General features: G+C 40.9%; 1 protein-coding gene across 5 annotated transcripts in view; it reads right to left on the bottom strand.

Moving 5' to 3' along the window:
- Positions 1 to 23146, bottom strand: part of slc6a8 (solute carrier family 6 member 8) — a 42859-nt gene extending 19713 nt beyond the window's left edge. Inside the window, exons 1-4 of one of the 5 annotated variants that reach the window (XM_034132210.1) lie at positions 22375 to 23145; positions 21428 to 21779; positions 4275 to 4406; positions 2711 to 2978 (exon numbers count right to left, since the gene is read on the bottom strand). In XM_034132210.1, coding sequence (XP_033988101.1) covers positions 2711 to 2978; positions 4275 to 4406; positions 21428 to 21749 — 722 coding nt within the window. In that variant the 5' untranslated portion in view covers positions 21750 to 21779; positions 22375 to 23145. Of the gene's footprint in view, positions 1 to 2710; positions 2979 to 4274; positions 4407 to 21427 lie in introns of all 5 variants that reach the window. The other 4 variants (XM_034132211.1, XM_034132209.1, XR_004556056.1 and 1 more) reach the window with 4 other exon arrangements.
- Positions 23147 to 26385: the final 3239 nt, after the last annotated feature.

Here is a 26385-nt window from a genome sequence, read left to right as displayed (position 1 = left end):
GAATAGTTCCATGTTATGCTACTTTGTACTTCTACCCCCTCTACAGTTCAGAGGTAAATGGTGTACTTTTACTCCACTACATGTATTTAATACCTTTAGTTACTTTACAGATCTGACCCACTACATCTCTGATGGAAATATTGTAAGAAAACAAAGCTACATTATGGCATCAATATTTATAATTCAATAATATGAATGTTCTAAAATTGGCCTTTTTGCAGAATAAGTACTTTCAACGTTAGTGCTTAAATGACATTTTTATGCTTATACTTCGTAAGTAATACGATTTTGAGTGCATGACTTTACTAGCCTGAACATTTTAGCAAATTATTTACGCTTTATATAACCTTTTGTTCTTGTTATTTCCAAACTTTGTGATATATAAGACAAAGCATTCAAATGTGTTTATCGAATTATTAAATAAATGTCTTCATCAAAAGAGTTTTGTTACAGCTTGCAGTGATTTCACAATATAATCCCCATTGTTGTTACAAAATAAACACATGGTTTATTAATAGTTATAACTGTAGGTCTATTAGTTGATGTAATTTCTGATAACAGATGTGTTGCAGCTCTCTGGATATGATAACTATATTGTATTTACAGTAAGTCTATCATTCAGGTTTCTTCAAACTAAAGCTAAGGCCAGTTATCTTTTCCCACTACACCCTTCCTTGTGACTTATATAAATACTATACTGTATGCCTTCTTTTCAGAGGCGGAGAATCACCTGGTAGCGTGACTTTATTAGTTCCAGTAGAATACATAATCAGACTCTGCTGACATGTCTCCTTACAATAAATGCAAGGTGAGACTTTCAGGGGAAAACTGAAATATTTCTGTTTCAGTTCAACATGTGTCAAAGTCTCAAATCTGTAGAGGCATGACAGTTGTAGGAAATCAAGCTTTTGAATTCCTTTCTGCAAAAGAATGTGAAAACTCACTCACAGTGTGAGCAAAGTAGTCCTGTGACCTTTTAACTATGAAAGCAGTGTTAGGAAGAAATACTCATATGCCAGAGACTCAAGAGACTGATGTCTAGAAATGATTCAACCTAAGTGGAAAACAGTTAGGGGATATTTGCAGTGTAATTTAAGATAAAGACGTTTTATTATTTACCCAAAGAAAATAACTCTTCAACATTTCCGAACACAACCCAAATAACCAAACAGAACTACCAACCAAAAATCAAAGAAACATTCCCTTCAAGTCAACAACGACCCATTTACCAGAACCTAAAGAAAACATTTCTCCAACATCCCTTAAGAAAACACGGACCTAATAACAGGATCCCAAAGAAAAACAATTCTTCAATAACCCTCAATGCAAAAACCCACTAACCAGAAGCTAGAGTAGATCATTCTTCAACAACCCCAAAACCCAAAGACCCACCAACCAAAAACCCAGATGAAACCCCAAATTAAATCAGGACTAATTAAAATACCAGTTCCAGTCCAAACCAAACTCACCCAAGCTTACTTGTTCCCCAAAAGCTTACTTCAACTCAAAAACCCTCTAACCAGAACCTAAAGTCAATAATTATTCAACAACCCCAAGACAACAAAGACCCGGAAACCCCAAAGACCCACCAACTGAGAACCAAGATAAAACCCCAAATTAATCAGGACTAATCAAACCAACAGTTCCAGTCCAACCCAAACTCACCCAAGCTTACTTGTTCCCCAAAAGCTTACTTCAACACAAAAACCCTCTAGCCAGAACCTAAAGTAAACAATTCTTCAACAACCCCAAGACAACAAAGACCCACTAACCAAAACCCAAAGACCAAGATAACCCAGATAAACCCCAAATTAATCAGGACTAATCAAAGCAACAGTTTCATTTAAACCTAAACTCACCCATGCTTACTTGTTCCCCAAAAACCCTCTAGCCAGAACCTAAAGTAAACAATTCTTCAACAACCCCAAAACCCAAAGACCCACCAACCAAGAACCAAGATAAACCCCAAATTAATCAGGACTATTCACACCCATGGCCGTGCCCACCATTGAGGTCACCGAGGTCCGGACCTCTGTAATTTTTTCGAGGTGTATATAATAACACTTGTGAAATAACTGCACATAATTAACAGGGTTCTTTGTAGTACTTCCATTTACTGGCGGTGGGGGCGCTGCACAACTAAGTAGCCTACATTAAAGCAAACAGAAGAAGACAACATAAATGTATCAACAAACAGCCGCAGTCCGGACTTGTACCCATGGATGTATAATAAGGGAAGGTGAAATAAATACTTTTCATTAAGTTATTTTCGTGTTGTGTAAATAATGATGTAATGCTTTTGAAAGGCAAAGAATAATTAAAAAAGATATATATGAATATATGCTGAGCCCAGAGTAAAATGCTTTTGTGTGCACACACTACAGGTGAACAGCAAATACCAGTGTGACTTTGGTGACAGTACGACTACCTAGGACAAAGTTATAGTGGGGGTGCCAAATCCAGGCAGCACCAACACCTGGTCTGCCACATGTGGAAGCCCCTCTTTAGTTTCCCACCTGCTGAGCCCAGAGTAAAATGCCTTTGTGTGCACAAAAACATTTGGGGGGGACCTGCCCCCGAGCTCCCCTAGCATGTTTTGGACCTCGGTATTTACGAAATCCTGGGTACGGGCCTGTTCACACCAACAGTTTCAGTTCAACCCACGCTTACTTGTTCACCAAAACCCAAAGGCAAATGAAACAGAACTCACTCCCAGAATTCAATGATGGGCGACCGTGCGTTGGCGAGTTCGGCGCAGGTCATGTTTCCGTTGATAGTATCGTTGGCCAGCGAGCCGTTGATGCAGTCCTGGTGGCGGAAGATCTCGATGCAGTTGGGCGTGTTCCATTCGTTGTCGCAGGTGGACCAAGGGAGGGTAGAGTTAAAGGACTTGATCAGGTAGTAGAAGGCCCAGGCCAACACCATGATGTAGTAGGTGTTGCTGAAAAACACTATCACCATGGAGGCGTAACCCAGACCTGAGGAAGACATGAGAAGAGGGGTCAGAAACTAACCAGGCAACACAAGCTTTGGGAAATACAAATGGAGGATTTCAATTTAATCCACGTTGACTCGTCACACGTGTGCACAGATTCTGTATTTAGCACCTCTTAGTATTGGTACATTCGTAAAATAAGTTGTGTTTTTAGCTTAGTTTGTTGTCCGCTACGCAGGATTAAAGAAGAACTACTGGCCGGATTTTAATTATACTTGGGGAACGGGTGTATCATTCGCCAAGGAAGAACCCATTCGATTTTGGAGTGGATATATATATATTTCCCCTTATGGATGATGATCTTTTTCTAGTGACACAATCTAAATACTCTGAGAACAGATCAATCATCGGGTTGTTGACTGTTGGTGTTGTTTCCTTATAAGTAGGTATGAATGGGAAGGCGGAGCTGTGTCAACACCACCTGAAGTTTAAAGGTCAGAAGAAGGTGGTCTTTGTTGTACACACACACACACACTGAGACACACAAACTAACACACATGTCATTAACAGTCATGTGGTCACCTGTAAAGATCCAGCATCTGATAATCACTGTGTGTGTAACACTAATAGAGATGTAAAGGAATTGGGCGGCATGTAAGAGGGTGTGTGTGTGTGTGTGTGTGTGTGTGTGTGTGTGTGTGTGTGTGTGTGTGCACGTGTGTGTGTGCACGTGTGTGTGTGCACGTGTGTGTGCACGTTTCCCTGGTAATTTTCCAGCCGTGTCTGCAAGCACGTAGACAGCAGCATATCTCAGGTAATCAACTTCAGATAAACTTAGATAGAAATGTGTGTTTGCAGACTGACCTTCACCTGATTACTGCGTCCACAAATGTATACCTGTAGTCAAGACAACGTGACCTCAAACAGGGAAGTCAATGGTTTTAATTTGAAAGAAGTCAATGCCGCTTTTTATTTGATCCCTTAAGAATGTGTGAACACTGTACTTGGACCACTTGTAAAAATGTGTTGATTTACACTCGTTTATGGCCGTGTTTCTGCTGAAATATCATTTGCACAATATCTGTTAAGAGTCTGAGCAGATAGCAGGGTTGCACAATTAATCGTGATTCAAAAAGAAAGTGCAGAAGATAAATATTAACTGCAAGTGATGCACAATTCATGAATTCATTATCAAACTCAATCCATTCTTAAATTCTCCCTACTGTGTGAAATGTTGTCAAGTTTTTGAGGTAAGCTTCCAAGTTTCATTGTATTAGAAAAGATGCCACAGAATCAACGTTTTGTGGTTTTAAAACAAAAAATGTGTGGCGTACTGCACCTTTAAAGAGTGGAGCGATGTTCCAGACGTTGATACTGCCGGCTTTCATGAACTGTCCCAGAGCGATCTCCAGGAAGAAGACCGGGATTCCTCCGACAAACACGATCAGCATGTAAGGGATCAGGAAGACGCCTGCAGGAGAAAAGGATCATTTCATGTTAATAAAGGGAGTTTCAACATCATACATGAAGTCAAGAGCAGACTTCAAAGTATAGAGTAGTTCAGTGATGATGTATTGTTGTAGGCCGACCTAGAAGTAAGCATCGCAAGGGTTTCATCGACAAAAAGCCAAAGGGATCTTCCCATTGGATTATGTAATTTTGCAGAAAATAAACTCTTTGGCAAACACAAGTTTATGATGCTTACACATTTTGTTCAGTAGGATAATCTCCACATATTAACACCACTTGATGATAGTTGAGGCGTAAATGCAATCTCCAGAAGTAAAAAGCTAATCTTGGGCTATAAAGGAACTACAGCACGGTCACATGACTTCACGTCACCACCGCTAAGCTAAAGGCGGCTAATGTTGGGCTATAAAGGAACTACAGCATGATCACATGACTTCACGTCACCACCGCTAAGCTAAAGGTGGCTAATGTTGGGCTATAAAGGAACTACAGCATGATCACATGACTTCACGTCACCACCGCTAAGCTAAAGGTGGCTAATGTTGGGCTATAAAGGAACTACAGCATGATCACATGACTTCACGTCACCACCGCTAAGCTAAAGGCGGCTAATGTTGGGCTATAAAGGAACTACAGCATGATCACATGACTTCAAGTCACCACCGCTAAGCTAAAGGCGGCTAATGTTGGGCTATAAAGGAACTACAGCATGATCACATGACTTCATCTCACCACCGCTAAGCTAAAGGTGGCTAATGTTGGGCTATAAAAGGAACTACAGCATGATCACACGAATTCAAGTCACCACCGCTAAGCTAAAGGTGGCTAATGTTGGGCTATAAAGGAACTACAGCACGGTCACATGACTTCATCTCACTACCGCTAAGCTAAAGGTGGCTAATGTTGGGCTATAAAGGAACTAAAGCACGGTCACATGACTTCACGTTACCACCGCTAAGCTAAAGGTGGCTAATGTTGGGCGTGATGACGTTTAGTCATCTCATTTAGACGTAACCGCCGTTTTTAAATTCACCAGTGGGGTATTTACTGACATATTTTAGAATAAAATGTTAAATAATCTTCAGCTTGTGTTAACCACAGACCTTATTTCAGGCTTCTAACCAAAAACACATACAAAAAAAACATTGATATCCAGACGAGAGAACAGTAAGTGCTAAAATGCTACCTCTCTATTTGCTATGTTACCATTCAACCCAGTCTCACGGCATTTCGTGTTATTAGTCACGAAATTAATTTAATCTATTGATTCGTGTTCACCAACACGATTTTCACCTTTTTTTCGTGTCACACAGAACGATTTTAAATGCAATGTATTTCTATTGGTAGTATGTTTCGTGCCTGCAACACGTCTTTTTGTCCGGTCGGGTCTTGGAAGACCAGAAGCTGTGTGGTTCATAAAAACATGTTCTTACTCAATATCTTACCCTAAGCCTAACCCTATCCCTTTTATTTTAAATTGTATAATGTCTGAGTTTTTTTGCCGTCAGTGAGGAAAAGAAATGGCTCAGAGCCTCAGAATACTGACATCTGTATTTGATGTCATCTTTTTTTCCTTCTAATTTGTTATTATTTGGTGCAGGCACGAAACATACTACCAATAGAAATACATTGCTTCTAAAATCGTTCTGTGTCAGAATACTGAAATCTGTATTTTTTTAAATGTCTTTTTCCTTCTAATTTGTTATTATTTACATTGCTTTTAAAATCGTTCTGTGTGACACGAAAAAAATGGCGAAATCGTGTTGGTGAACACGAATCAATAGATTAATTTCGTGACTATAACACGAAATGCCGTGAGACCGTGTTGTACCATTATGAAGCATTATACCGCGGTCTGCTCCTTTAACGCTGCCTGTCTTTAATAAGTCAGACTGACTCTGTTAGCAATTTGGGTCTCATGTTTATTTCAGCAGCATCACGAAGAAAGATTTATGTAACAGAGCAGGAAGGAAGTGACTCTTCGCCTTCCTCATCCTTTCTCTTTCTCTCTGTCCCACTGCTTCACATTGTACGTGATAGGCTAAGGGGCGGGACATCTCTAAGCGGTTGACCAATCACAACTGGTTTCAGACAGAGGGTGAAAAGAGGTGCTGCAGCACAGGCAGTATGAGAAAAATAAAGAGCTTTTTGAACATTAAAGCATGGAGACATGTCACAGTAGAGACACTACATACTGATATACACCTGAACATCAGCAGGAGAGGACTCTTTAAAGTAGAGACACTACATACTGATATACACCTGAACATCAGCAGGAGAGGACTCTTTAAAGTAGAGACACTACATACTGATATACACCTGAATATCAGCAGGAGAGGACTCTTTAAAGTAGAGACACTACATACTGATATACACCTGAACATCAGCAGGAGAGGACTCTTTAAAGTAGAGACACTACATACTGATATACACCTGAACATCAGCAGGAGAGGACTCTTTAAAGTAGAGACACTACATACTGATATACACCTGAACATCAGCAGGAGAGGACTCTTTAAAGTAGAGACACTACATACTGATATACACCTGAACATCAGCAGGAGAGGACTCTTTAAAGTAGAGACACTACATACTGATATACACCTGAACATCAGCAGGAGAGGACTCTTTAAAGTAGAGACACTCACATACTGATATACACCTGAACATCAGCAGGAGAGGACTCTTTAAAGTAGAGACACTACATACTGATATACACCTGAACATCAGCAGGAGAGGACTCTTTAAAGTAGAGACACTACATACTGATATACACCTGAACATCAGCAGGAGAGAACTCTTTAAAGTAGAGACACTACATACTGATATACACCTGAACATCAGCAGGAGAGGACTCTTTAAAGTAGAGACACTACATACTGATATACACCTGAACATCAGCAGGAGAGGACTCTTTAAAGTAGAGACAATCACATACTGATATACACCTGAACATCAGCAGGAGAGGACTCTTTAAAGTAGAGACACTCACATACTGATATACACCTGAAAATGAGCCGGATCTGACCCTTTAAATTAATGAATGAATTAAAAAATGCTTCCTCTCCTTTACTCTGAACTGTTGCAAGAGACATTAATGAACAATTAGGAATGCTCTCTCTCTCTCTTTCTCGCTGGTATTTTTAATTGGTGTGATGGAGGGTTCACACACAAACCAACACACACACACACACTCACACAACAGGGGGTAACTGGGTCACAGTTACACCAGGACCTGGAATGAATGGAATCAAACTGGAATGATACTGGGAGGGAGGAGAGAGGGAGAGAGGGTTGATGTGAGCCAGGAGTTACATAACAGCAGCTGCCATTACACACTGAGCTATTATACAATGAGGGAGGGAGGGAGAGAAAAGAGAGAGAGGGGGGGGGGGGAGATTATTTGTAATTTTTGTCAGTAGTGTGACCCTAGTTCAATACATCACAGACCACAAAGTCGGTCACATTTACACTAAAATATATATTGAAGGTCATATTAAGCTCTGCTATACAGACAAAAAAGCATTCTCATAACACCCTTTTAAAAAAAAAATGTTTAATTAATTTAAATCTCTCCTCCTCGATCCAAACACTGGCTTTTAGTGAGATGGAAAAAGAGGAAGTGTCCCGCCCTCTACTCCCTCTTCCTGCCAGTCAGACAGAGGATAGATTTCCATTCAAATGTTGTGCAATTTTTTACGTAATTTAGAGAAAATCAGCAAATGAATACTTGTTTCCACCCATTTTACTATTGCAGAAGAACATGTCACAAAAAGAGGGATGTCAAGATGTCTCGATGCTAATGCTGAATTTGTAAAAATCCACTACATTTAATCTTTTTACATGTGTTTAAATTCACATTATTAAGATATGTTATTCTACTGTACAGTATTTATTTTTACATTCATTTGTATCTCATTCAATTAAATGTTAATAGTTTAAATATTCCTTCATAGGACACTTTCACTATTTTTGTTGCACCATTTTATTAAATGATCGTATTTCTTTTAGTTTAAAGTATATTGTATGTTGTTCCCTTTTTCCATTTCAATCTGTATCTTTACATAGCAAATAGTTGCTACAAAGGTTAGCATTAGCATTAGCATGCTTCTCTACTTACATACACACCGTTATTTTGTGTTAGCCTAGCATAGCTTAGCATCAACACACACCAGCTGCTGGTTCATTCAAGATTGCAGAGTGTGTGTGTCTGGCAGGGGGATGTCCATTACAGCAGCTCAATAAAAATCCCCTACACACACACATATACAAGCACACACACTGAGGGCTAAGTGGTGTAATGCTGTTAGCTCGTCAGTAACTCAGTAATGATGGGATTACACTGTACTATTGCCTTATAGACACACACACACACACACACACACACACACAGTTGTGTCATTTTCAAGATAAATCTTTATATATATATATATATATATATATATACACATATATTTGTAATTGGTCTTTTCACCGCTGTGGGCTGCATGACACAGCGCTTCATGTATAGTACACAACAAAATGACAATAAACTAAAATCTTTAATACCTGCAGTTTGTGTTCTGTTTATGGTGGTATATGGTAGTAAAAAGATGCTACAGCGAAACATTAGTAATGACACGACAAGGAACAAATACTCCGTAACACGTCCTGCACTCAAAAACAAATTAACTAACCAATTTGTTATTTGCTCATTAATTAAAATCCCACTTAGTTTAAAGTGGACCTATCATGCTATATTTAAATGATATATTGTAGGGCCATACCTATATAAGGTATATTTATACGTTTCTGTTTTCAAAATACCAAACAGATCATGCATTTTAGCCATGCCTCATTTCGCTCTATGTGCTGTTTGCTGTCTACGGGTCTGATTCTGCTGACCACGCCCCCCTGCAGGAGAGGGGAGACGTGCTCTGATCAAGTCAAGAGGGGGAGAAAAAAAGATCTCCGTCCTCCGTGTTTTATTATATTGTTATAGGCCTATAGAGTCGTTATTCATTTGTTTTAAAGCTCAATAAATAACAAAGAAGACCTTTGACCGGCACTTTTCAAATTTTGTCCGGAAGATTTAAACTTTAACGGACATCTTGACCGGCGAAAGAAACTGAAACTGAAACTCTGCCGCACGGTCCCCTCGTTCCTTGGAAGAGGCGGAGAGGTGGGTGTTTGTCATCTGCTGGTGGACTAACCGGAGAGAATTACAGTGCTTGCCTCGACGGGGAGGGATTGCATTGAATTAAAGCAGCGGGAGCAAACGCTTGCCTCGGGGAGGGAGAAAGAAAGCCACAGCGGAGAATAAACAAAAGGGTAACCATGGTAACTATGGGCGGGAAGTCTTCTTCGCTCCTTTTGTGGCAGACTACAGCGCAACTTACAGGCCTGGCATATGTACTACAGCGTCTCCAGCGCTTTCGAGCGGCAATGGCCGGCCGTAGCCCAACCCCACATTCCCCTGATAGGTGGAGAGTTGGTTCAATAGCCGTAGCGCCACTTCTGTGACGTCATTGAAGTGTTCAAATCTGGATCAGTCTGTATCAGATCCGTTGCAGCCCCTTTTTTAGAGATTTGGGTATGGAGGAAAATAGAGAGGGTTGTGTTTTCTGACACTTGGTGAGTTCCCTGGAACACCGGGGACACATATTCATGTATAAAAGACGTACAAAAGTGCATTTTGCATGATAGGTCCCCTTTAAAATATATCTCTTCTCTGAAACACAGAGACAGTGCAAAGTCTCTTAAAAGATAAATGAATGTACTGCAGTCCTTCTGATTTTGCATGTGTCTTCATTGTGTTTAAGGTCAGGTCAAATAAAGATTACACTAAACTAATATTAATAGTATAATATTATTTGTTGATTTAAATCCAGTGGTGGCTTCTTAGCATTGTTTCAGACTAGCGTGATCCAATAACCCCGAATGTAACCCACTCCAAAAGTCAACATTTGTTTAAAAAAAGAACAGGTTTTTATCTAACGACATGCTTCAATCAGTATTTGTTGGCGTTAATCGTAAAAAAAAACGACATTTTCTCTGCAAATACTGATAAACTCTCCTGCCCGCTGCACACAATCTTTTTTTACCCATTATTTAGATAGAGATTACATCTAAAAATCTGAATCAGAAGATCATTATGTATATTATATTCAGGTACAACGGAAATCCAAAGGGTTCTCTAAATGCAGTAAGAAGTAGAAACAGATAAAATAACAGAGATATCAGCAGAGAGAAAGGCACTTGTCATATTTAATGACATTTACACATCAACAATATGATGCCAGACATTCAAAAACGTGTTAGAAAACATTAAAAGAAGCTCCAAATGTATAATAATGACATTAGGCGCTACTAGGCGAGTACTTTTCCCGTTTAGTTCCGATAGTGCCTGGAATTTTGCGTTCACACCAAAAAGAGAACTTAGTTCAGAGAACTCTTACGCCCATTTTTAGTGCCTGCTAGAGAGGTGGGACTTTCCTGGGGAGAAAAAAGTACCACTTTCTGATTGGCTGGGCGAATTGCAAACCACGCCCCGTAAAACTCTGAAAAGTTTTACTCTGAAGGCTTCAGTAGAAGCTGCTGGGAGTCCCAGCAGCTTCTACTGAAGCCAGTCCCCAACTCCGGGGACTTCCGGCCGGGGACTTCGGGTGGCAGTATACGCCGTGAAGTGGTTTGCGGCCTGCCAGTAAACCCAAAGCAGAAGAAGAAGAAGTGACGTCAGCGGCTTCATTTGCTTAATCTTCCCTCAGGGAACTTATTCCGGTGTGAACGCGATCTGCTCTTTAGTTCCATGGGGGTACTAAGTGTACTAAGGGAACTAAGTACGGCAAAGTACTTGGTGTGAAAGCGGCTATTTAGTCCAGGCGTAGAGAGGAAAAACAAGCTTTAAAAACTAGAGCGTGTTTTTCTTTTGCTTTAAAGTTTAGTAGTATTAAGCACTAAGTGACTTAATCAAAGTTGAAAATGTCAGGTTTAGGTAGCTCATCTTTATCTACTGAGCCACATGCTGGGTGACATGTTAGTTCAGAGCTGAAAGTGACACGGGGGCAGAAATAGACGGGAATAAGTTCCGTGGCTGCAGTTAGCGCACTAAGCTGCAACGCTACAGTTAGCTAGCTAAGCTGGCTAATCCGCAGTAAGTCACTAGGCTAAGCACAGCATGGCCGAAGGACTGATGACGAGCTAATAACAGAGCCATCAACGCCATCAAACACTCTGCAAAGACCTCAGCAACACCTCTTTTTTTTAAAGTATTTATCATATTTTATTATCTTGTTATCATTTTGCTATCAGCTGTAGCGCTAAGCTTGTAATAGCATCAGATAAACGGACAAAATTAGCTTTTGGTGCGCTTTGTATTTGCAATAAGTTGTAACTAAGTTAATTAAAGAACAAACAGTGCAGATCTTTTTTAAGATAAGCTGATATTGGATTTATTTTCATAGACATTTTCTGCCAAAGGTTTGTTGCACCAGAGAGAGGATCCTGAGCGGCTGCATCAGAATCAGAATCAGGTTTATCACCAGGTAGGTTGACACGTACGAGGAATTTGACTTGGTGTCGTCATTAATTAAGCCACAAACTGTTCTGTCTGCTGCCGTCTGACTAACACCACCAGACTCAGGGACAGTTTCATCCCACAGGCCATAAGACTATTAAACACCTGAACTTTTGAAAGAACATCCATAACATTCATCTGTTTGCATCTGTTACGGCCGCCGCCTTCTATCTGCCCATTAACCTGTCTATAAGTGTTTTCAGCTGTGTATTATGAGATGTGCCGTTGCCCGGACGCCATTGGATGCCAGTTTCCTGTCCCTTCCCCGGTAGGCGTGACCGAAGATCTGGATTGGAGCATGCCGGGCTCGACTCTCCAATCCCCGCACACACCTTCCGGGGACAGCTACAAGAATGTGTGCACCTCAGTTAGTCGAGAGAGGTCTGAATCTGTGGCAGACGTCTGTCGGCAATTACAATTTATTTATCTATATATCATATTCCATTTATGTGTTTATAGGCTCTTCTTGCAATATTTATATTTTATTTGTATTTACTTGCAGTATTCTCTTGCACTATTTTATTTCTATTCTGTTATTTCTTAACTATTTGTATTGGTTTGGTTTGTTCTATGTCCTATACATATTCATGTTGCATTGTCTGGGACTTACGTTTTTCATTGCTATATCTACACTGTAGCTAATGTGCACATGACAATAAAGCCTTGAATCTTGTTTAACATAAATATATTTTTGGGGAATATGGGGATTCGACCCTCTGCAGCCCATTTACATGCACTAAAACCTATATAACACACTACAGGAGAGGGAAACCCCCCAAAAAACACAATAAGACCTCTTTAAACTTTCTTTCAGTAAATGTTTTATCAGCAGTGATGGAGTTCAGCTCAGTTTGCATCCTGCACTGTAACACATTTGGCTCGCCTCCATCTGATCTGCTGCCAACACAAGGAGGACACAAAGAGCCTTAATTAAGGTACAAAGATGTATTCGTCAGATATACGAGAACTACATGTGTCTTATGTTAAAGGACCCATGATTTAAAGGAAATTAACTGGACGAATAAAACTGTTCTCTTTAGATTCTCTGATTACTTGCATGCCGATGTAAAGGAACCTGAGTCCTGCCAACAATGTTTGCAAAAAGGTCTCCTAAGCAAGTAGATTTTATATTATATTATATATTAGCGTTGATTATTTCAGGCGTACTGGTCCTTGTGTTGTGCGCTTTTGATCTTGTTCTTCAAATTTGAAATAAAATGAATAATTGAAAAAGAAAGGTGATTTGCATAGACAGAAGCTGTAGATAGAACGAGCGCTGCAACTGATAATCAAATATTTATTTTATAGTATTTGGTTAAAACATGTAACCTAATGTTAGGGAGAGACTATGATGTTCAGGTTAAAATGATACCAAACAAGTAAAAAGCAGAAAATCCTGATATTTGGAGGATCAAATTGTGCATATTTCCAACCTACAAACTCTCAATTGTTCATAAAACTGATGCAAAAAAACTTCACAAACACAAGAAAATACAAGTCTTCCATCTCTCTGTTTGTCTGCCAAAACCCTCAGTGACTGCAGCCAAGCACTTACTTGCAAATAGCTTAGCTCACCTGGCTAACACACTGTACCAGAACACAGGCACAGGAATAGATAGCTCACCTGTGCCAAACATGACTCTGCACTTTTCTCCGTTTTATTATCATTCTCAGGAATACATTATGCAATATAAAAAGGTACATTATCACCTTGTTAAAACTTTGACTTGACCTGGAACAGATAAGTTATTATGGTAATAATATATTTTATGTCTGGACTTTAAACAGGGGTCATCATAGAGAAGAGTGATAAGTACAGATCAATAAACTGACATAAGATAGACAGCGATGTAACTCGAACAACTGACTGTCGTCTCTTGGACACATTTTATATTTCATTTCATTTTATATTTTATATCCAGCCCTATTAGACTTACAGAGTAAATAGTCAATTGTTGTTTATTTCCTTTTCTTGCTATACTGGCTTCTCTGCTGCTGTAATAAAATGACGGTCAGGACAACATAAAAGAATCAGGTCGATCATTGATTAACATATTTACAAACCATAAGTGATCACCATGTCTGAACCTTAAACTCAATGCACTCAGACAACTCACAATTCAAATATATATCATTAAGTTAACTGTATCCTCTTCCACTAACACTGCAGCCAAGACCTTGGGAAACTCTTCAAGATCAATGAAACATTTAATAATGTAGTATTCCCGCACAAAAGACACCTAAAAAAATCGTTCAGGACTTCTTGAACCTCTTTAACGACTCCTGTAACTTCTTAAATCCTCTGCAATGTCCTCAAGTATCACCAATACCTCCTTGAGTTCCCCTATTACTCCTTCAATAACACTGACATGATTTAACCATCAATGGAAGAACTCTAAGGACGAGTGTAATCTTGTGATCTCTGGTCCCTTTTTTAAAGTTACATAAAGCACACCTGGATTGGGCAATATGAGGTTTTATACTGTGCACAGAAAGAGTGTCTACCAATTAGAGATTCTGCAATACTGTGGTGGCTTTTCTCAGGTGTTTGTCTCATGTGATGCATATAAAAGAAAGAAATCGCCCACCCCTATATGTCATATCTTCCAGAACTTAATTAGGAATGACAATGGACCTCCTCATTAACCCCAGGAACTTCATGACCCAATGGGAACTCTAAAATGACCTCTGACACCTCCAAAAGCATTACCAGAACCTTCTCAGGGACCTCTGGACGAAACTCTTTAGAGCATTCAGGACCTTTTACTACTTAAGGACCCTCCAAACTACTAGCAATAACCCTCTCAAGAACTTATGGAATATATTCAGCCCCTCTTAAACCTCCTAAAGGACGCGTGGAACCTCTTCAAGATCACTAATACCCTCTAAATAGGCGTTTTTCAAACTGGTCGATAGTAATAAGAGTCCTTCTTTTCATTGTGTCCGCAACGCACGCATTCTTAACCATCGTACTTCCTAGAACGCCATTTTAAGGGTCTTTTCTAGCTCTCATTTCCGAGGACGTGATCTCCCAGCACAAGAAGAACATGCGTTTGGGTCAAACACATGGGCCAATGCAGCAACAGCAACCCCCAGTTTTAAAAGACTATGTAAATGACCCTCGTGAAAATTGGAGGAAACATTTGGACATACACTAAGTCCAGAAGTTCTTCAAGAACACAACAAACTAGTGAGAGCCGCTTCCCATGAGCTATCCCAGTAGCAACGAGGCTAACCTAGTAGCACAGAGACTAATACTGTAGCACAAAGGCTAACACAAAGGCTTAACCATTAACACAAACACAGGAGAAAAAAGACTAACAAAGTACCAATAAGACTAGGCAAGTACATTACATTACATTACATTACATGTCACTTGTTAGACGCTTTTATCCAAAGCGACTTACATACTCAATACTGTGGGTAATCCCCACAGGAGCAATTTGGGGTGAAGTGTCTCAGGGACACAACGACATGCTGACTGCAGTGGGGTTTGAACCTGATCCCAACACCAACACACAACCCACTGCACCACACGCCTCCATAGTAGTAACAAAAAGGCTAACCCCGTAGCAAAAAGGCTAACCTAGTAGCACAAAGCACACCCTCTGAACCGAAATTGAAAAAGGTACTCTTGTAATGGTACTCAGTGTTTCTGTTGGCAATGTGAATGCAAACACTAAAATACCCCTTTAAAAGGTATGTCGTTTTCGGAGGAGCTCCTCAGATCTGTTGCTAAAACATCTAATATCTCTTCGAAATGTGTCAAGGCCCTATGGCACCTCCTCAGAAACATCTGCAACATCAACAAGGACCTCCAAACATTCATCCAGGACCCCTAGAAATGGGAGGGGATGAAAACATGAGAGGGAACGGGGAGAGCAGTGAAGTCTGCCAACAGGATTAAGAGATTACAGGCCACTCCTGTTAATCTCTGGTCCACGTGGAGAGAGGGATGATGATGTCACACTTGGCCGCCCGTCTTCATTCACACACACACACACACACACACAGAGCGGCCGTTAAAATGCATTCATACGTTCATCGTTGATCCGAGCAAAGGTTCATTACCAGGGAAAATGGTGCATGAACGCCTGAACGGAGCAATGAGAGGGTCTGATCTGCAGCTGATAAGCACCTGATGACCTCAGATAAGATCTGTCTGACTGTAGAAATTATCAGTACTGCAACTCTATCAAAGACACTTGTAAACGCTTCCAAAGCCCCTTTAACCTCATCAAGGTAAATCGTTTTCTTCACCACTATTTGAACCCAATAAACGGTCCTTTAGGTAGTCTTTAAGGACTACTTGATCATAGCCAATGACCATCAGACACTCCTGAAAGACCACTACAACCTGAAAGACTCTTTCCTTACCCTTGAAACCAACAAAACTCTCTAATAATCAGTTGAATTCTATAACTATGTATAAGATTGTATTGTTACCAATGCCATTTTCCGAACTGCTCATCAGTCCAGTTCTTTGACAATTCATCACATTGAGTCCCGATCAGTTTTCTTAGTGGATAAAACACAGATTTTCAGCGTCAAAGCAGCTGATTCATCAAAATGTTAAAATATTGGAAGCACTGTTTGTTCCGTAGCTCCAGTTGAAGCAGAAAGCCACTTGCACCCCAACCTGACCTATAGAGCCGGTATTGTTGCATCACCACAGAGGAAATGCACCCTGCAAGGCTTCGAAAGCAAAATCTACACCAAACCGATCTAGTCTGAATTCTCCTTCATCCTTTGAAACATCCTCAATGACCTCTGATAGCTTCACAAGGCGACTGGAACTCCTTTTACGGTTATATTCATCTTAATTCTACATATAAAACAATTCGGAGTTAGAAAAAGCAGCTTTGGGGTGATCTGCTAACACCTTATCTCAAAACTCATCATGAGTTCCAGGTTTCTACAGATTGAGGCAAGTTACATGTAAGACTTTTTTAATGCTATTGGAATGACATTTAAGACCAATATTACATTTATACGATTTCCAGATGTGCATTAAATAAATGCGAAAGGTGTTAAAGGAGTGTGTAAGGGTATAAGGAATTGAAGTTTAAACACTTGAACAAACTAATGAATAAGAAGAAGAACTGGACTAAATGTCCTGTAAGGTCTCCAACCAAAGCTGGTACACACACACACACACACACACACACACACACACACACACACACACACACACACACACACACACACACACACACACACACACACACACACACACACACACACACACACACACAACACACACACACACACACACACACACACACACACACACACACACACACACACACACACACACACACACACACACACACACACACACACACACACACACACACACACACACACACACACACACACACACACACACACACACACACACACACACACACACACACACACACACACACACACACACACACACACACACACACACACACACACACACACAAGTTGCCCGAGGACAGGGCTGATCTCTGAAAGATGAACACGGAGCTGCAGGTCATTTCATAATCATTGGAGCAGAGAATCAGTGTGTGTGTGTGTGTGTGTGTGTGTGTTTGTGTGTGTGTGTGTGTGTGTGTGTGTGTGTGTGTGTGTGTGTGTGTGTGTGTGTGTGTGTGTGTGTTACTGCAGCTGCAGTCACTACGTCAAGGACCCACGTGCCACACACACATACACACACATATGAGGGGAGGGAGGATGAAGGTCATGGAGGACAGAATGATAAGGACATCACAAAGACATAAATAGGACAGAAGTTGGGATACAGTGTGAGTGTGAGTGTGAGTGTGTGTGTGTGTGTGTGTGTGTGTGTGTGTGTATGTGTGTGTGTGTGTGTGTGTGTGTGTGTGTGTGTGTGTGTGCATGTGTGTGTGAAACTCTCTCTGGTCCCTTTCGTGACATGTCTCCATGCTTTAAAGTTCAAAAAGCTCTTTATTTTTCTCATACTGCCTGTGAAAAGCACAATAGGGCCCATTTTAAATAGTTTTTGGGGCCAATGGCATAAATAAGAGACTCTGGAGCTACATAACATTGGCGCCATGCTGCAGATAAAAGAGCAAAATACTTATTTTAAAGAGAGAAACATTGTTTTATAAATCAGGTGTGAGGCAGCGGAGCGGAGAGGAGGAGGAGGAGGCGACCTTTAGATCAGCATGTCTCTGTAATGTGAGAACTCACCCTTTTCTTTTGATACTTAGTGATTTAACATGAGGCTGACCTTCTCCTTCTCCTCCTCCTCCTCCTCCTATCGGTGTGAACATTCAGACCTTTCCGTCCAGCAGAAACTGTGTGAAAGAGACCTTTTCAGCGATTAAGAAACACATCTTGAATCTCCGTCAGCAGTTTGTCTCTGTTGTTTAATTTGGACAGAGAAGAGGAACACTGTGCCCCTCCTCTCCATGTATACGTTACGCAACTTATTAATTGGGCTTTTACTCAATTACTATTACAAACAGGCAAAAACATATTTCACTAAGACACAAAACACCACCAAAAGATGGATAGTCTTGCTTGAAAAATGTGTATTTAGTATATATTTTATATCCATTAATTTGTATTCATCATTTACTAAAATGTGTATCAGAATCCAACTAGAGCGAAATGTAAGAATTGGTCAATTAAACTATATTTTTTGAATGCCAAATATGTTGTGTTTCGAGGATTTTGGGCTATTCTCAGTTTCATATCGTTGTAAACTAAACATCTGAAGTATATTTTTGTATTTACTCCTGATTTTCTACCGAAGCAAATACATGCAGGTCTTTTACTTCGAAGTGTTTACTAGAAGAAACGTCCAAGGCATTCTTCTTTCTGGTAGTAAACAACCTTTGTTCAGACGGCTGTTTCAGAGTGAAAGGAAAATTATATTTTTTACAGTAACTTTTACAAGTCAATGATCCACCACTACACAGTCAAAAGTGAACGATAACAGTGAAGTTAAAAATGTCATTTGTTTATGTTTTTCACAGCCGACTGTTAAATATTCATTTTTCCTGGCTCTACAGATCGTAACTTTCTTCTACGGGAAATGTTGTTGTTTACCTTAAAAACACGTGACCTCAAGGCCAAATATCAGCTTTCTATTATGGGTGAAAACTATAAATACAGGGCTTTGTTGAATACTCAATTCCTATTGGTCAATTACGGCATGTACGTTCTGTTATCTCTATATAGCACACGCTTATGTAGAAACAGTCTGGTTTTAAAGAGTCCTCTCCTGCTGATGTTCAGGTGTATATCAGTATGTAGTCTCTCTACTTTAAAGAGTCCTCTCCTGCTGATGTTCAGGTGTATATCAGTATGTAGTGTCTCTACTTTAAAGAGTCCTCTCCTGCTGATGTTCAGGTGTATATCAGTATGTAGTGTCTCTACTTTAAAGAGTCCTCTCCTGCTGATGTTCAGGTGTATATCAGTATGTAGTGTCTCTACTTTAAAGAGTCCTCTCCTGCTGATGTTCAGGTGTATATCAGTATGTAGTGTCTCTACTTTAAAGAGTCCCCTCCTGCTGATGTTCAGGTGTATATCAGTATGTAGTGTCTCTACTTTAAAGAGTCCTCTCCTGCTGATGTTCAGGTGTATATCAGTATGTAGTGTCTCTACTTTAAAGAGTCCTCTCCTGCTGATGTTCAGGTGTATATCAGTATGTAGCGTCTCCACTTTAAAGAGTCCTCTCCTGCTGATGTTCAGGTGTATATCAGTATGTAGTGCCTCTACTTTAAAAAGTCCTCTCCTGCTGATGTTCAGGTGTATATCAGTATGTAGTGTCTCTACTTTAAAGAGTCCTCTCCTGCTGATGTTCAGGTGTATATCAGTATGTAGTGTCTCTACTTTAAAGAGTCCTCTCCTGCTGATGTTCAGGTGTATATCAGTATGTATTGTCTCTACTTTAAAGAGTCCTCTCCTGCTGATGTTCAGGTGTATATCAGTATGTAGTGTCTCTACTTTAAAGAGTCCTCTCCTGCTGATCAATTAATCTTATACTGACAAAAGACACACACACACACACACACACACACACACACACACACACACACACACACACACACACACACACACACACACACACACACACACACACACACACACACACACACACACACACACACCACACACACACACACACACACACACACACACACACACACACACACACACACACACACACACACACACACACACACACACACACACACACACACACACACACACACACACACACACACACACACACTACAGTTACTCACACACTCACAGTGTATATAAATAGCACGTGGGGCTGTCCTCAACTAAACAAACCTTGGTTGACTAACACTCATAAGATGTTGTCGACTGTCTAAATATAACCCTGTGTCCAACAGAAATATGCTCAAACGTCTTGATAACAAGTCATTTAGCATAAAACTATAAAGAGCTGTAAAGAGATTTATCATAATCACAATATGGACTAGTGGAATATTGCAGGAAGATAAATATTGATATGTGTGTTAAAATACATTTTGAATTAAGTATTGTTTCGCTGCAGAGCATCTGCACCAAACATAACACACACACACACACACACACACACACACACACACACACACACACACACACACACACACACACACACACACACACACACACACACACACACACACACACACACACACACACACACACACACACACACACACACACACACACACACACACACACACACACACACACACACACACACACACACACACACACACACACACACACACACACACACACACACACACACACACACACACACACACACACACACACACACACACACACACACACACACCAGCTGCCCCCTTTTCCAATCAATGACAAATCAATGAGATGCAAATTAGACAAAAGACTCAGTTGAAACCGCGCCCCCTTTGAACATAAGTCCCGCCCACATCCCCACCCACTCCTGTCACTCAGATTGAACTCATTGTTCCCTTCTTGTTGCACTGAGGTAAAAAAAACATCTCTCTTTTTTTCCTTTAATTTCTGCAGGTTTTTTTAACACTTATCTGTTTTTTCTCACTCACTGTCCTCAAAGCCAGCTAAAGGAACGGTCCACACTGCTGTGCACAAGTGATTTCAGGTTTTTACACCTTTAAAAAGCTGATTCATCTTCTTCTTTCAGCACTAAAATCTGTCTCTTCAGCCTCTTTCCCCAATAATTTTGTGCAAGTTTTTGCACCTAAATCTGATATTCTCCCACTCAGACTCACTAGGAACAAACAAAGTCAGATGAAGTCAAAAGTCTCTCTTTGCTTCCCTTTAATTCTGCAGGTTATGTCACAATTAAAAGCAGCAGTCGGCACTGTTTGCACACGTAAGACCGGTGTTTCTTTGTAGCTTTTAAATCTGATTTCTCTTCGTCTTTCAGAACTAACATCCATCTCTTCCTCACCCACTCCTGTCCCTCAGATCAGACTCACCTCCTCCGTTCTTGTAGCACAGGTACGGGAACCTCCACACGTTCCCCAGTCCGACAGCGAATCCCACGCAGGACATCATGAAGTCCATCTGCCGGGTCCATGTTTCTCTCTCTTGATAAGGCACCACAGCAGGGGGTGCTTTCTTCTCCGGCCCGGCACATGCTCCAGCACCGGACCCAGCCCCGGTTAACGGGACCAGGCTACCGTTAGAGGCTGCTGGGGGGTAACCACAGGCACCGTTTGGATGTAAGAGGGGGGTCTTCTTGGTTTCCTCCAGGAGAACCAGAGAGCAGGAGGAGGCCGACAGCGCCTGCTTCTCCATCGCTCAAAAGTCCAGTCAGGAAACCGTTTACTTTAAAAAAAAAGTTGGTAAAAGGGTAGAAAAACCCGGGTCAAGTTCCCTTTAATTTCTGTTTCTGAGCCCCAAAATCTAGTGCTTTCCCACTTAGACTCACCCAAATAACCAGAAACTAAAAAAGTCAGATGTTTTCAAAAATCTCTCTTTGCTTCCCTTTAATTCTGCAGATTTGGTCTCTTAAACTCTGACTTTTTGTCAGTCTATTAAAGGAGCAGTCTGCACTCTTTGCACAGTTATTTCAGTTTCTTTGTACCCTTTTAAAAAGGTGTTTCCTCTTCTTCTTTCAGGACTAAACCCTGTCTCTTTCTCACTGTCAGATACCAGTAACTAACCCCACAGTCTGCACTGCTTGCTGGTCAATTCAGTCTATTTGCCCTTTAATTCTTGCACGTTTTTCCTTCAGAATCTGGTCTTTTCCCACTTGGACTCACCCCAATAACCAGATCCAAACAAAGTCAGATGAAGTCAAAAATCTCTCTTTGCTTCCCTTTAATTCAGCAGGTTTTAACTGTTATTCTCACTCCCTTCCCTCAAAACCAGCTAAAGGAGCAGTCCACACTTTTTTGCAGTTTATTTCAGTTTTTTGTACCTTTAAAAAGCTGATTTCTCTTCTTCTTTCAGGACTAGAATGTGTCTCTTCCTCACAGTCAGACACCAGTAACAAACCCCTCAGTCTGCACTGGTCGCTCTGGTATTTTCAGTCTCTAACCTGTTTATTTGTGCCGCCTTAGAGCCTCAGAGTCCGGTCAGAAACAGATGAGTCAGTCCAGCAGGTGCAGCTCGTCCCGCTGCAGGATCTCTATTCTCGCTCCTTCTCCAGTAATAATAACAATATTATTATCAATCTCAGCGAGGTGCAGGCGGATCGTGGATCATGCTCCAGAATCTGTTTTTAAAATCGAATGAAAATTAAATAAAATAAATCGAATAATGTCTAGTAATAATCTGGAGACATATCTTTCCTCCAATGCAGAAAAAGAGACACGATTCTAGTGAAAAATAAAAAAAATATTACCCCAAAAAAAGAAAGAGAATTTAACCAAGAATCTGGCTGCGACCTTCAAAAACAATCCACGAAACACTTGAATGTGAGTCTGAAGAATCGCATGAGAACAGAGAGTCACGGAGGAGACGGCGGCCCGAGCACGGAACCGGGCAGCGAATAACGGGAGGACACCGGGCGGACCGGAGCTTCAGACCCGGTGGTGGTGGTACAGGGATTGCTGCAGGAGCTCCATCAGGGATCAGGGTGAAAGAAAAAACCTGGTGCTCTCAGCTGTCAAATGTCCACGGTAGAGCCGCTCAGAGGTATTTAAGGTCCGGCTGCGCGTCTGTACGTCTGTCGGTCCTCCGGAGGCTTTAAAAGGAGAAGCGGCTGCTCACGGTGACGCTTACGTCCCTCCCTCTGCGTCGATACGTCATCGTTATAACCCCTCCCCCTTTTCTCTCGGTTCCTTTCACAAGATCACCCTTTGCTTCTTTTCTTTTCTTTTTTTGTTAAATCTCTGACGTCAGACAAGCCCCCCCTTTCCCTTTGTACCTCTGACGTCACAGGGGTCCCCCTCCTCCTCCATATTCATTCAATGTCAGTGAATGCAGAGGTGGGTTACAGTGGTGGAATAACAAAAAAAAACGAAATGTGGTAAAAGAAAGACACATAATAAATAAAATAGGAAATGCAAGTGTATGACATCCTTATTACAGTATATCTGTTTACATAATAACAGAAGTATATATGGAGGGGGGGGAAGTGGAGTTAGATAGAAGAAAGAAGTCGAAAGGTGTACAAGGTCGTATGAAGGTTGGACACTAAATAGGGATATTATCTTTATTTCCTTTAGACTTTCAATTGTCTAACAGGAAAGTGCTTTGCCTTAATTTATCTAACCTTCCTGTTGTCGTTGGGGCAAATATGACCGACTGAGAAGTGTTTGTCAAGTCAGAATAAAGGGTTTTAGTGCATGGTGTGCAAAGGCTAAATGCCTCAATTGGACTCTTTGTTTACTTCCTTAACATAGTGACATCACTATGGAACACTAGTGCTCCTATTGGCTAGCGCTCCAACACATTGTACGTGATAGGCTAAGGGGCGGGACATCGTCCTCGAGGACGTAGCATCCTTGAAATAGTGGCTCTGGAGCATCCTTCCTTGACATTAAGAAACACCCTCTATTTCTGTCTTTGGCTTCGTGGAAGTTCATACTGGTTTCAAAGTGCTACACGGGGACAGAGGCTTCCACAAAGCTATGATGTTTGTAATATCTGACACGGGATCAAGTTGTGTTTCCAGAAAAGCAGAAGGTTTTTTTTATAGCTTCTTGGTAGTTTAAATACGAGTCTCTTTGTTGACAGTTCCAGGAAAGCTGAAGGAAAGCAGTCCAATTTGAAGGCTTTCTGTTAGTGGACTAGTTTAAATATAAGTACCAAATAACTCCACAGTTTCTGGTTTGATTTCAGTTCCTTGACACACTCCATCGGACTCCTTTGTTTACTTCCCAAACTTAGTGACATCACTATGTAACACTTACGCTCCTATTGGCTAGCGCTCCAACACATTGTACGTGATAGGCTAAGGGGCGGGACATCTCTAAGCTGTTGACCAATCACAACAGAGCCGGCCAGCTAACCAATCAGAGCAGACTGGGCTCTGGTTTCAGACAGAGGGTGAAAAGAGGTGCTGCATCACAGGCAGTATGAGAAAAATAAAGAGCTTTTTGAACATTAAAGCATGGAGACATGTAGAGACACTACATACTGATATACACCTGAACATCAGCAGGAGAGGACTCTTTAAAGTAGAGACACTGCATACTGATATACACCTGATCATCAGCAGGAGAGGACTCTTTAAAGTAGAGACACTACATACTGATATACACCTGAACATCAGCAGGAGAGGACTCTTTAAAGTGGAGACACTACATACTGATATACACCTGATCATCAGCAGGAGAGGACTCTTTAAAGTAGAGACACTACATACTGATATACACCTGAACATCAGCAGGAGAGGACTCTTTAAAGTAGAGACACTACATACTGATATACACCTGAACATCAGCAGGAGAGGACACTTTAAAGTAGAGACACTGCATACTGATATACACCTGATCATCAGCAGGAGAGGACTCTTTAAAGTAGAGACACTACATACTGATATACACCTGAACATCAGCAGGAGAGGACTCTTTAAAGTGGAGACACTACATACTGATATACACCTGATCATCAGCAGGAGAGGACTCTTTAAAGTAGAGACACTACATACTGATATACACCTGAACATCAGCAGGAGAGGACTCTTTAAAGTAGAGACACTACATACTGATATACACCTGAACATCAGCAGGAGAGGACTCTTTAAAGTAGAGACACTACATACTGATATACACCTGAACATCAGCAGGAGAGGACTCTTTAAAGTAGAGACACTACATACTGATATACACCTGAACATCAGCAGGAGAGGACTCTTTAAAGTAGAGACACTACATACTGATATACACCTGAACATCAGCAGGAGAGGACTCTTTAAAGTAGAGACACTACATACTGATATACACCTGAACATCAGCAGGAGAGGACTCTTTAAAGTAGAGACACTACATACTGATATACACCTGATCATCAGCAGGAGAGGACTCTTTAAAGTAGAGACACTACATACTGATATACACCTGAACATCAGCAGGAGAGGACTCTTTAAAGTAGAGACACTATATACTGATATACACCTGAACATCAGCAGGAGAGGACTCTTTAAAGTAGAGACACTACATACTGATATACACCTGAACATCAGCAGGAGAGGACTCTTTAAAGTAGAGACACTACATACTGATATACACCTGAACATCAGCAGGAGAGGACTCTTTAAAGTAGAGACACTACATACTGATATACACCTGAACATCAGCAGGAGAGGACTCTTTAAAGTAGAGACACTACATACTGATATACACCTGAACATCAGCAGGAGAGGACTCTTTAAAGTAGAGACACTACATACTGATATACACCTGAACATCAGCAGGAGAGGACTCTTTAAAGTAGAGACACTACATACTGATATACAGCTGAACATCAGCAGGAGAGGACTCTTTAAAGTAGAGACACTACATACTGATATACAGCTGAACATCAGCAGGAGAGGACTCTTTAAAGTAGAGACACTACATACTGATATACAGCTGAACATCAGCAGGAGAGGACTCTTTAAAGTAGAGACACTACATACTGATATACACCTGAACATCAGCAGGAGAGGACTCTTTAAAGTAGAGACACTACATACTGATATACAGCTGAACATCAGCAGGAGAGGACTCTTTAAAGTAGAGATACTACATACTGATATACACCTGAACATCAGCAAGAGAGGACTCTTTAAAGTAGAGACACTACATACTGATATACACCTGAACATCAGCAGGAGAGGACTCTTTAAAGTAGAGACACTACATACTGATATACACCTGAACATCAGCAGGAGAGGACTCTTTAAAGTAGAGACACTACATACTGATATACAGCTGAACATCAGCAGGAGAGGACTCTTTAAAGTAGAGACACTACATACTGATATACAGCTGAACATCAG

This window comes from Trematomus bernacchii, unplaced genomic scaffold (assembly GCF_902827165.1).
Source record: "Trematomus bernacchii unplaced genomic scaffold, fTreBer1.1, whole genome shotgun sequence".
In the NCBI taxonomy this organism is placed as follows: domain Eukaryota; kingdom Metazoa; phylum Chordata; class Actinopteri; order Perciformes; family Nototheniidae; genus Trematomus; species Trematomus bernacchii.
Note: the sequence above shows the minus strand (reverse complement) of the source record. Positions and strands in the feature narration are given on the sequence as shown.